Source organism: Rhinolophus sinicus, chromosome 1, assembly GCF_057876585.1.
Source record: "Rhinolophus sinicus isolate RSI-liver-muscle chromosome 1, RSI-T2T, whole genome shotgun sequence".
NCBI lineage: Eukaryota > Metazoa > Chordata > Mammalia > Chiroptera > Rhinolophidae > Rhinolophus > Rhinolophus sinicus.
The window spans coordinates 188744161-188756384 of record NC_142501.1 but is presented as its reverse complement, the minus strand read 5'-3'; the positions used below and the strand labels follow the sequence as shown (position 1 = coordinate 188756384).

Sequence of the window (12224 nt, the reverse complement as noted above, 5' to 3'; positions counted from 1 at the left end):
TACGATAGTGTCAAGCGTGACATCCTCACGTAACTTCCAGAGCAGGTCTGGGGGTTGATCTTTGCAAGTTTCCTTTTGTCAGGAAAAAAAGTATTTCCCATGAGTCCCATCGCACTTCCCTTCATATCCGACTGGCCAGAACGAGGTCACATATCTACTCTCCAACCAGTCATGGCAAGAGACCGGGACTGCAATGATTGGCTGGGAGCAGTGATGCTGGGGCTGGGAAGGGGTAGCATCCTTCCTTGAGCATCAGCTGCCCCAAACCTAAACCAGACTAGCCTCCTCTCCTCAAAGAACAAGAGTAAAACAGCCACAAGGACCAAGTTAGAGATATTTCATTTATCCAGGATTTACTGAAAACCTAGCATGTGCCAGGCACTGTCCTAGTGTCACGGATGAAAAGAAGACCTAGACTCTGCTTTCACCAACTCATTCTACTGCTTAAAAACACTCAGTGAGAACTCCCTCTTCCTTCCTCTTCACTATTTCAAAGGTACGGTTCATGGCCACCTGCCACCATTAAGCCTCCTCTCATCTCTTTAGCTGTGAATGACTTCTTCTCAATTCGAAGCTCACATTTATTCATTTTACAAGTATTCATTGAACATCTGGGACACGAGAATACAATGTTGCTAAACAGACAAGGTCTGTGCCCTCAGAGAGTGCCATAGAGAGATTTATAGCCAATTACAAGAATAAAAAAATGTTGAAAGAGGTGAAGCATGGGAGCTATCAGACGAGTACTAAGAAGGAGTGTCTCCACTTGTCCAAAGGTGGGAGGAGGGATAGCAATAAGAGAAGATGTGTTTTGTTGAAAATGCCATTTAAGATAATATTTAAAGGATGATTAGAATTTAGGTAAATGAGAATGGAAGTCAGAAATTGGAGGAGAAGGCAAGGAGCCTAGTCCACCTAGAAAAATGAGTATGTGCAAAAGGCCAAAGGCAGGGAGAATGAGTGGGAAGGGAAGGGGAGGGGAGGGGAGAGGAGGGGAGGGGAGGAAAAGATTTCAGTGTTGCTGGAGAAGAGCTGGAGGGGAACACAGGGAGAGATGCATGTATAATGACAGGTGGAAGCCAGGTCAGCAAGGTAGCAAACTCTTGGACTTCATCTGGAGGGAAGTCATTGAAGGGATTGACAAGTTTAAGTTTGCATTTTAGAAAAAGCATTTTTATTCCTTTGCTCCCTTTCCCACACACCCTCAGCAACACTACAAACAGGACGACCAACAAGACACCGTGGCAACAGGCTGGACCAGGATAGTGGCCAAGGAGTGGGTAGTGACTGAGTTGGTCCAAGATTCAGTGAATTACAGGGCTGTGACTGGCTAGGGAGGAGGAATCAACGATGACTTCAGGCAGTTCTGGTTTGGTCACCTGGGGGATGGGGGTGTCCTTCACTGGATGGATTCATTTTTTGTACAAGTTGTGTTTGAGCTGTGTCCCACAGGGCACTGAACACAGTAGTATTCAATAATTAACTTTTTGGATGACTTTTCTCCTCCATCCCTCACCTTCCCTACCAAAGCCACCCCCACTTTTCTCAGATAAGACCTATTTCTCCTTTGGGTCCACACCCACATGAGCGTGTAAAAAACATGGTTTTGCACTTCAGGTTTTCATCGCTCGGTGTCCCTTGAGTGAAACCAGTATTTTTTTGAGCCCCTACTACGAGCCAGGTACAGAAATGCAAAACAATTCCATCAGTCATCACTAAGCAAGTTTTTCAGCTAATAGTTAATACAAATCTAAGGCCTCCAATCAGACATTTAATGATATCGGCGATCAATAAACTGCAATTAGTAATTGACACAAATCCAACTTTTTTCTTGCATTTGACTTTTATTCTGATTTTTTTAAAACCCTCATCCCTTTGCATTTTACAGATAATCTTATGGGACAACATGATGGCACCTAAACTTGTCAGTTCTGGGTGTTTTCCATGTGGTCTTTTCTGTCTGTGCATTTTTTACAATATACAATTTCACTACTTGAGGTTTCGGGTACTAATTCTACGTTACTGTATAGCCAGCTACATGATGAGTCTGGGAATATATTAGATCTCTACGTTTTAAGTAATACCATGCCTGGATGAAGTATCAAAGTGAGAATGGTGAACTTAAAGGGCCTTTCAAACATCTTGAAGCAATAACAAGCCATAGACTGAAGCAGTGTCGTTCTTAAACATTACACAGGACTAAAACAATTGAACCAATTTGTCCTTTGTTCTTTTTTTATTGCATTCTTTATTATATTAATACTGTTTCAAAAGAAAACTCAAAAAACATTGAACTCCGGTATCATGCTATACAAAGTCCTCCACGGAGCCTGGCTTGGACCGAACGCACGTTTCCGCCGCCCGGCTCGCAGCACTGTGCAGGCCACTGAACACGCTCGTGCTCCGTCCCAGAGAAGCGACGTGAAAGGAAAGGTCGCTGGGCCGAGCCCTCAGCTCGCCCTGAGTTCTGCCTCCCGGCGGGAGCATCCGGACCGAAGTTTGCCAAGTTTTCTAGCAGGCCCGGCTAAGCAAATGCCGCTGCTATGGCTGGCCTTTTCGCTCCGGCGGCAGGCCGGGCCCGTGGGAAGTTTGCTTTGGGGGGGTCTCCAGGCCTTTAAAGAAAAGTCCTAGGAGGGAAGGGGCGCCACTTGGGCCGCCCCTGCGCCGGGCAGGAGAAGAGGGGGACCCGTTGCCCCGAGGCACAAAGAAAGAGTGCGCTAACAGGATGTGGAATGACCTTGGAAACTCCGGACCACTTTAGGGTTTCAGTCACCCCAACTGCCCTCCGTTTTCCCGGCGCTTTTTCTTTCCCGAATCCGCCCCTGCCCACCCGCTCCTTCACCACCCGTGCCTTTTTCTGCTTTTTCTTTAAGAGAGTTGAATGCACTCGGCCCAGGAGGGGCCGCGCTGGCTGCAGGGCCCAGCCCTTCCCGCCGCGCCCGGGGCCGCCCTTCCCGCCGGTGTCGGCTGATTGATGGCCCCGGCCAGCCCGGGTCCCCCGCCTCGGCTCGCCCGCGAGCCCAGCTGTGTGTTTTGGAAGCGGCGCAGCGGGCTACAGCCCTGTGACGCCCGGAGCGGGCAGCGCCGCCCTTCCTTCCCCCCAGGCTCGGGCGGCGGCGCAGCGCCGGGTCCCGGGCGGGCGGGGCGCGGACTCCCGGGCGGAGGGCGGAGGGCGCAGGGAGGGGACGCGGGCGGGGACTCCGGGGCGGGGGCGCGGGGCCTAGCACGCCCGGCCGGGCAGGGGCCGGAGGGCGGGAGCTCCCGGGCGGGGGCCGCGCCGCGCACGCCCAGCCCCACGGCCGCACCGCGCCTCGCGGGACAGGTTCAGCCGGCGGGGCGGCGCCCGGCTCCGGGGAATAATGAGTGTCTGTCAGGCCGTCCCCGGGTGACTGGGCGGGGCGGGGCGGAGGCGGCGCGGGAGGCGGGGGTGGCGGGGGAAGGGCGCAGGGCGGGGTGCGTGTTTGCGCGAGTGACTCGGTCGACCCCTCCGGCGGCTGCCTCCACCCAAGTGGGTGGGGACCCGCCCAGCCCGGGCGGCCACGGCGGCTACGGCGGCTCCCTCTTCCCTCCCTGACCCTCCCACCCCGGGTCCCAGCCTCTACTTACCCCGCCAGCCCCGGGAGGCTCGCAGAGCAAGCGGCGCCGGCGTCATGTGACTGCCCGGAGTTGGTGCCAGGAGCCAGAGGGGAGCCAGGAGCCGAGCCGCGCGGAGCCGGGGCCCGAGCCGGAGCGCAGCGCGAGCGCCTGCCGTGCTGAGCCGCGCCCGCCGCACGCGCGCCCGTCCCCGTCCCCTGCGGCCGCAGCCGCTACCGCCGCCCGGACTAGAGCGCTGACATTACTGCATTCTCGGGGTTCAAGGCAGCCCGGATCCGGGCCTTTATTTCTCTTCTGCAGCGCTCAGCACCGCGCCTCGAAAAGTAAGTCCCCTCTCCTTCACCTTTCCTTCTCGCCCGACTCCTGCAGCCCTCCCTTTTAGCTTATCTGGTTTCATTTTTTTCTTCATGGGGGGTGCTCAGTGAATGGGTGGGGGTGCTCAGTGAGTAGGTTGGGGTGCAGCGCGGGGGTGGGGGCGCCTGTGGGCTTGGGAAAGTGCAACAGCTTCTCGCAGCCCGGGGTGGGGGCGGAGAGGGAGACTAAGGAGAGGAGGCCCCCAGGTTCAGCGGTTGAAAGTATGAGATTGGGGGGAGCCACCGTATTGATCTGGGGGTGCGAGGGAACAAGGGCCGGCAGCTCCCACCGCTGCCCGGCGAGGGCGCGGGTGGGGGCTCACCTGTGTGGTCCCCCAGCCGCCGCCCGCCCGCCCGCTCGCTCGCGATTCCCTCCAAAGCCCCAGAAATCTCAGTACTCTCCGCATGTGGCAACGTTGTGTGGAGAAAGGTAGCGCCCTGGCCGCGCGCTCCTGCTCCTCCCCCTCCGGGTCCCCCACCCCCCTCTCCCGCGCCCTCCTCCTCCCCGCCCTCTGCCTGCGCCCCCCGCCTCCCCCCTTCTCGGACGGGGCGCGCGGCCGCTCGCCCGCCGGAGCAAACTTGGAACAGTTTCCCGGTCCCTCTGGGAAGAAACTTGGGGCAATTGAGACTGGAGGCAGCATCCCATTCTCGGTCCTGGAGCCCAGGACCGTCCTGGGCGTCTGGATCCCCTGGGGCAGGAATAAAGAGCTGGCCCGATTTGGAGCGTCCTCCTCGGGGGCACGGAGAGAACCTGCCGCAGTGCCTGGAGCAAAGATTGCAGCGTGGCTGGTGGCGGAGAACGCCTTAGGCAACTGCCTGCAGTTAGGGACCCGATCGGGCCGGGACCCAGAGATTGATCCCTGGACCTGGACCCTTGGGACCTACCTAAGATTTCAGAATGGCTTTCTTGGAGATGGCAAATAATACCTGGAATTGTTATTGCCAATTCTTTGGCAGATAACAGGGAGATTCGTGTTTTAAATTTTCCGGCGACATTCAAAAATAATAGCTGAAAAACAGTGAATGAGACGTATTTTTAATATAGGATAAACGGAAATTGGAAATTGCTCACCGTTTTGTATTTCACTAAAATAAATATTTTACACTGAATTTTTAAACTCGGCATGGTATTTTTCCATTAATATCACCCAAGACACTTTAGATATATTGATTATATCCCCACAAGAGTCTGATATATGGGAAAAGTATGAAGTGGTATTCTGACTTCATTTACATTTAGTATCTGTAATTATAAGCAAACTCAAGTGAGGAATAGGGCACTTGATCATTATAGGTTTTTCCACAGAGCAATTTTGTGATGTCCTTTTCTGATGCTTTATGTGTGAATTTGAGGCACATTTTTATAAGAGAAATCCATCAGGATGATAATCTGCCTAACTCCAGGCAAGGCTTGCTTTCAGGGGAAAAACAATCTGATAGCATTAATATCTCATTAAAATTTGGGGAGTAAGTATTTTTTAAAGAAAGAGGAGAGGAATGAGTTTCTTTTGGCTTGAAACATGGAGTAGTATGTTAGTTGACCTTAGGCTGTTAACAGAAATCTGAAAAGAGATGTTTGATTCGACTCTAGAGAAACATCTCAATTTCTAGTCAGTGGGGTTTGCTGCAGACCAATTAGAAGAATAAAGCCTAGTGTACTATTAGTAAGTTCAGCGAAGATACACTGTAAGGAACATTGGGCTTGCATAAAGGAGAATGCAACTGTAGCAATTCTAATATGAGAATAACAAGGAAAAGTAGCTACTTAGACCACAAAACCTTGTTAGATATACAATATAGTAATAGCGTTAGAGTAAGGTATTGTTTTTTTTCATTGCATAGTTTCTAAATTAAAACCCAGTCTTCTGGTTGCTATGAGCACAGTGATGCTTTTCTTCCCTTTTTAAAAAAATTTTTTTATCTGTAATTATGTCCACACAGATTCTTAAATGTCTGATAATAGAAACCTGAGTTAAACAGTCCTGGCTGACAATATAAAGAGAAATAATAGGGGAAAGGACTATGATTAGATTTTACTACTTTAAAAATACCTAAAGGAAAATAAACATTTTAGGATATCTTATGAAAATTGGTATTCTATTCTACAGATTGTATAACACTTTTGGATTAAATGTCGGGAACAGAATCATATTCTCAAAAGGTAAATTTCTATAGATGTGTGTACATGTAGAACAGATGTGCAGCTGTGTGCAAATATATTTATAATCATGCAATTGAAAAGGACAGTGAAAATTTGGGGTAACTAGCTGTCCCACACTGTCTTGGAATTTAGTTCTGCGGCTAAGGGACACTTAAAATTGGTCCAATTTTCAGTTGTGTGGGATAATCCAATTGTCATCTGAATTCTTAACAGCAGTGCTCTATCTTCATTTTCCTCCTGATGCTCTGAGGCTGAACGATAATTATTACCCTAACCCAGAATTTGATCGTGGCTAGAGACCAGCCATTGGGATGGGGGATAAAGAGACAAAAGAAATCGGTAGGGAGGCTGGTGTTAATTAGGAAGGGCTCCGCTGCTTTAATATGATAAAATCCCATGTTCACTTATGATGTTTACTGTATGTGGAAGCACCTATTTGTAAATAGGGCAGGTCCCTTGTATAAAGCTGGTGTTATTATTCACACCCATAGAACAAACACCTCCACCCCCCTGTTGTTGTCTTAAAAAACTCCAGCTGCTCATGAATATAGGGTCAGGGAGGGCCGGCTAAATGTTTCTCTGTGCTTTCTCTCCAGCACAGCCAGCAGAGCTGTTTCCTGTTCTTTGTTTCAAGGCTGGGGTTTGCGTCATACATTCCAAGTGGCATATGTGTGCTCTTTCCTGTTTCAGGCTGTTTTCTGGTAGATCAGTAGCCCAGACCAGGCCTTGGTCCCTGCCCCTCGACTCCCTGTCCCCACCCAGGGAGTTATCATGTCTCTACACACTTGCTATTGCTTAAGATGCCTGTGTTATGTCATAATGAAAAGTCAGTTAACCTTTTTACATACACCCTTTGCTCCAGTGTGTTTATATGGGTAAATAAATACTTTTACCTTTTTTAATTTGCCATTGCCAAATTGTGATTTTGAGAATTTGTGTGCATATTGGTTAGAAGTCTAAAGGAGGGTGTGTGTGTGTTGTTTTTTTATTTATTTATTCTTGTTTTGTGGTGGGTGGTAGGGTGTTTATTTTGAGATAGGCATTTTGCCCTGAAGCTGTCAGTTTGGGATCAGGATTACCACCTTACAGTTTAGAAAACTAGCATTCATTATCTGAAAGATGTCACCCATCCTTTTTCTCATTTAACATGGACTGCTGTAGGCACAGGAGGCTTCATTGGATGGAGAACTTAAGCAGTTTTGGCAGCTTGGGCTGACTTGAAAGTCTTGCTTATGTTTTCAGGAAGAAATCTTCACAAAAAGTATTGAAGCAAAACATAAAATATATTGAGAAAAAAATCCCAGATTTATTTCTTTTTAAAGACAAAGAGACTTGTCTTTGGATAATTTTTTTTTTAAGGACAAAAATTTTACTGTATTCGACATCTGATTTCCAAACTGTTTTAAGGATAAAAAGCTCAAAGAAAAGGAGAACTGGAAATAAATTCATTTAATGATACTTTGGAAAATTTTAATCTTATATATTGAAAACAGAAGGAGAATACTCATATTTATTGTTTTACAATAACAACTTTTTTCATAATCCCAATTTTGTTGTTGTTATATTCTGTCAGTTGTGGGTTAACAAATTTCTGGGTTAACTATTTAAAACCTACTTTAACAATTTATTTTTCTCTTGGTTCTCTAGAAACCAAGTTTTAAAGAAATGGTTGGAAAAGAAAACTGTTGGCAAGTTTCTTTCTTAAACTTTTTATTTTTGCATTTTCTTTAAAATCTAAGGGAATGATTTATAATGTTCTCTAAAGGAATTAATTGAAAGTTGCTGAGGCAGCAAGTCAAGCTCTATACTTCCAAAAACTGATGATAATAGTACCTTCTTTTAATGTCTTGTTCTACCACATTCTTTCTTTATGGATAAATATACAATATAATAATAAGAAAGCTACTAGGATCAAACAGTAGGCTACTGATAACCTTCCTTGGAAAAAAAATGGGAGTTTTGGAAAGTTGCAATAAGATTTTTTTTTTTTCTTCTTTGGAGGAAGCAAACTTGAAATATTAAGCTGACTTTCAGGACAAGAGGCCTTTAAAATTTATAAGTAACCCAAACTGAAGCAAGTTTTGGGTTGTTTTTTTTTTTAGTTCCAAAGTTGTTAACAACCCAAGTAGATTTGGAAGACTGAGTTTTTTCATTTGCCTTATGCCAAATCATTCTTCCCTCCCTCATCTGTGGAGAGAGGGAGGTGTTAGTAGAGATGAGTTAGGATCTAATACATTCTATCAGGAAAAAAAAAATCAATTCCATTCCATTTTATCTCTATCCCCTTTTAGATACTTGCCATCTTAATATTTACAAATCAACATTTTTGCTGTAAAATGAACAGTTTTCTTAAGTGGTATTTCTTATTCTGTTTTCACACCCAGTTGTGTTTACGGGAAAATAAATAAATACAACCTCATCCTTTAAATACTAGGAATTACGACGTTATTTTGGAAATTGGGTTTCTTTTTGAAGTGCTTCATTTATCATTGGTTCTAGCTTAAAAACAAACAAGCAACAAACAAACCCTAGAGTCATAAAACTATTGATATCTGCTTTGCTAATAGTCCAGTCAGAATTCCTCTTGGAGTGAGGTGGAAGGGGAAGAATTATGAAGTTTTTTTAGCATTCTCGTTTTCAAGCCTGATGTGTCCCTTTCTTAGACCCAGTTTGTCATCTGAAGCAGTAATGTCAGAGAGCCCAGAGAGAGGAAACCAAACAGCAGTCTGCTCTGATAGGGGAGCGTATTGTCCAAAAGAGGTAGCCCTGCTTCCCTGCCTCCCGCCCCCAACTCTCCTTCCTTGAAATTTAGCAGTAATGAAAGAAAAACAATGATAGAGACACTGTTTCTAAGCCAGAACTAGGACTGTTTTCTCCCAAAGCAAAATGCATCCTCCTAACTGGCTCTGTGCTTTTTCTGGAATGTCACCGTAGTTTATTGGAATTTTTTTTTTCTGAATTTATCAGTATTATTTCATATCCCTTGATGAGAGTGTTTAATAGTAAACTTCCTTCTCTAGCAAAACAGGTTCCTGGAGCTTTTTGAAACTCACTCCATTGTGTTGGCAGGCCGAAGACATGATCATGTCCCCCATCTAATTATTAGGGGAGCTGGAGACCAAATGTAGCAGGTTAAGTGGCCCTTCAGCCCATGCCTTCCATGTAACCCTGGGTCTAGCTCTTACCCTGATTTCCATGAAGGAAGTGCTTCCTGAGGCAGCCCCCTTCCAGGAGGACTCTGAGAGCCCAGCTTAGCCTGGGACACACTCAAGATAGTTGTCAATCTCTGGCAGGCCCAGGAATCTCCAGGGATGGCCTGGAGCTAGTCTCAACTCAGATCAGTGGAGTTTGGCCAAATCGAGACACACAAGACCAAGTGGACATCGAGGTCAGTGCATCTACCCTGGAGAGCGACCTGTGACTTAGGTGTGGGTTTTTTCTCCTTTGGCCTATATGTTCTTTCTTCTAATTACTGTCCTTTGAGTGTAATCACTGAAATCCACTCCTTTATCTGTACTTGCACTTTACACCCTGATACCTTCCAAAGTGTTGCACCCCAAAATTACTTTCATTAGTTCAAGTTCCTGTTCCACTTAGTTCTCCAAACAAGGGAGTTTTTCTCTCCTCTCTGGGGAACCTCCCAAAGTTTTCACCTTGTTTTTGTGTTTCAGGTTTTAGAAGATGATTTTTCAGGCTAGGTTCCCTCGTCTGCCAGGCACATTTTCTCTGTGTGACCCGTGGTAGATGGTCATGCTGAGGTCCCTGCCCTTCATTTTATCCTAGCATGTGAGAAGTGTAGTTTGACATCCATTCCTTTATGCATCTCACAGGTATTTTTTGAGCACCTATTTATTAGAGCTAATCTCAGATTATGTGCAGTCATTCTTCTTAGTTATGCCACAGGATGGAGTCGGTCTAGCGAGCTCTGCCCCGAAATGGTGTTTTGAAATCTTAATTGCCCTCTGGAACCTCCCCATGGCCTTGCCTGGCACGGGCCAATGTGGCACTGCACACATCCCACACCCTCCGCCCAGGGGAGTGACCCCAGTGTGAGATGATTTTACTTAAAAGTCAGTCCCACAGCACAGACTGAAGCAAAACAGAAAGCCCTGGGTCTGCAGGCAGACACACTTCTGTTCTTGGCTGCAGCTCCAACCAGCTCTGAATTTGGGCAAGTCATTTCACCTCTGTTCCTCCATTTCCTCATTTCTAAAATGGGGATGAGGACCTGACCCTTCCACCTTTGTACAGTTATTATGAGGATTTCCGTATTTACTTGGGTAAAGCTGCCAATTTTTCTCAGCAGTTTTATGGACCAGTGCAGGTGCATTGGCCAGGAAGGATAATAGCCTAATTTGGGGCCTTCAGAATGTGTCTTTTGATCTTGCGTCCAAGCCTGCACTTGCCGAGAGAGGGTAGGCATCAGGGGCCAGGTGGGAGGGGTTGAAATCGCCACTACTGTAAATATACTGTCCCCACTTTCCATATCCCTCTTGGACAGATCTGTTTGCACAAATCGCTATGCCACTATTGCTGTTTGTGTTGTGATGTTGTTCTCTGCCTGGGGAGGCAGAAGAGTGGGGTGCCAAATCTACTTGAAGTCAGACTACTGTGGGTTCAAATCCTGGCTCTGCAATTTAGCAGCTGTGTGATTTGAGGCAGATTACTTTACCTCTCTGTTCCAGTGTTCTTGTCAGTAAAATGGGAAGGTAATACACATTTTATGGGCATTAAATCACATGGTCCATGTAAAGAACAACACCTGGAGATTGCCAGTCATGAAGATGGTGAGAATCAGCAGGAAACGTGTGGCATTACTTAGCATCTGGCTTTCCTTGGTTGAGGGAAGTATCCTTTTTTTCAAAAAAAAAACACCTAGTGTTCTGTTTTGTTTGTTTTTTTGGGCTCCCTTCCTCTCCCTTTTCATGTAATCTCTCTCTCTCTCTCTCTCTCTCTCTCTCTCTCTCTCTCTCTCTCTCTCTCTCTCTCTTTCCTATTTTAGGCTCTAAAACAGTAGAGACCTTGACACTAGGCTTGTTTAGAAGATCTTTCTGGGTGGGTAATAAAAAATTCTTTGAGGATGATACTGCCAAGGTCTCGTAACAGGCAAGCGATAACTTTTCAAAAATAAGTTTGGTTTCCATTAGTGTTAGGACCCCCTCACCCCCACTACTTATTTAAGGGAGATTTCAAGTGCATTCAGTGGGAAATGACTGTGACTCCTCCTCTGGGCTAAGTGCTCTTATATTCACTCCTTATGAGTGACTTGTCATTTAGTGAACAAGCCTGATGGCCTTTGGGGGAGCTGGCAGGGTGCCCTCTCAGGAAGAATAAGCCACTCCTGTCCTTTAGGTGCTCTGGTGGTGGTCTGAGACTTACCATTTGGCAAGTTAAAAGGCTCAGCCTATCTAGGTAAGAAGGTGGCCTCAGATCTACTGGAGTGCGGTCAGCTGGCTGCACAGAATGGGGAGCGCCTTGAGCTGGTCTTTGAAGAATTAGGAGGATTTAGATAAGCCGGAAAGGAAGGGGATGGGGCATTCCACACTGGTTGCCCAGCATCAGGGCCAAAAATGAACAAAGGCATGGGGTGGGGGCAGGGCAGCCAGCAACCAGCACGAAGGGCGCTTGTTGAAGCAGGGGGCAGCTGGTTAGTTAAGGGGTGCCCAGCATGGGTGCTGGAACCCACTCCACAAGCCATGGGGATCCTGTTGGAAAGAGGAAGGTTTGTGAACTTGGGAAAGGCTTGAGGAGAAGACGGTTTTGAGAAATGTAGGTGGCGAAAGGGGTCAGGATGGATTGGAGGGGCCAAAGGACTAGGTGGGAAGACAGTGAAGGAAAAAGCCCCAGGAACACTGTCTTAAGGCACTGAGGACCTGGCCTGCAATGACAATAGTAGAAATGGAAAGAAAAGTTGATGAGGAAGGCTTAAAAGATGACCTCTAGGTTTCCATGGTGATTGACCAGAAAATAAGTGCGGAGGAGGGGAGAATTTGGATTTGGGACATGTTGAGTTAATTCTCTTACATAGCCATGGTTCCGAATGATTTGCTTTTGAAGGGAGAGGGCAGTATTAGCTCATGGTTCATATCCAAAGCTTCTGGGATTCTATGAGATAA

The 12224-nt window shown here is 46.8% G+C and overlaps 1 protein-coding gene and 1 long non-coding RNA gene across 2 annotated transcripts in view; one reads left to right on the top strand and one right to left on the bottom strand.

The window, feature by feature from the left end:
* The window catches only part of LOC109452776 (uncharacterized), a 46797-nt gene extending 43054 nt beyond the window's left edge, over positions 1-3743 (bottom strand). Inside the window, exon 1 of the long non-coding RNA XR_012492932.2 lies at positions 3607-3743. This is a non-coding gene — a long non-coding RNA (uncharacterized LOC109452776). The remainder of the gene's footprint in view (positions 1-3606) is intronic.
* LOC148759313 (uncharacterized) lies at positions 2840-5057 on the top strand. Its single transcript, XM_074322305.2, has 3 exons — positions 2840-3365; positions 3615-3917; positions 4287-5057. Exons 1-3 carry the CDS (start codon positions 2975-2977, stop codon positions 4379-4381), a joined length of 789 nt encoding a protein of 262 aa, XP_074178406.2. The 5' UTR covers positions 2840-2974; the 3' UTR covers positions 4382-5057.
* The last annotated feature ends 7167 nt before the right edge of the window (positions 5058-12224 follow it).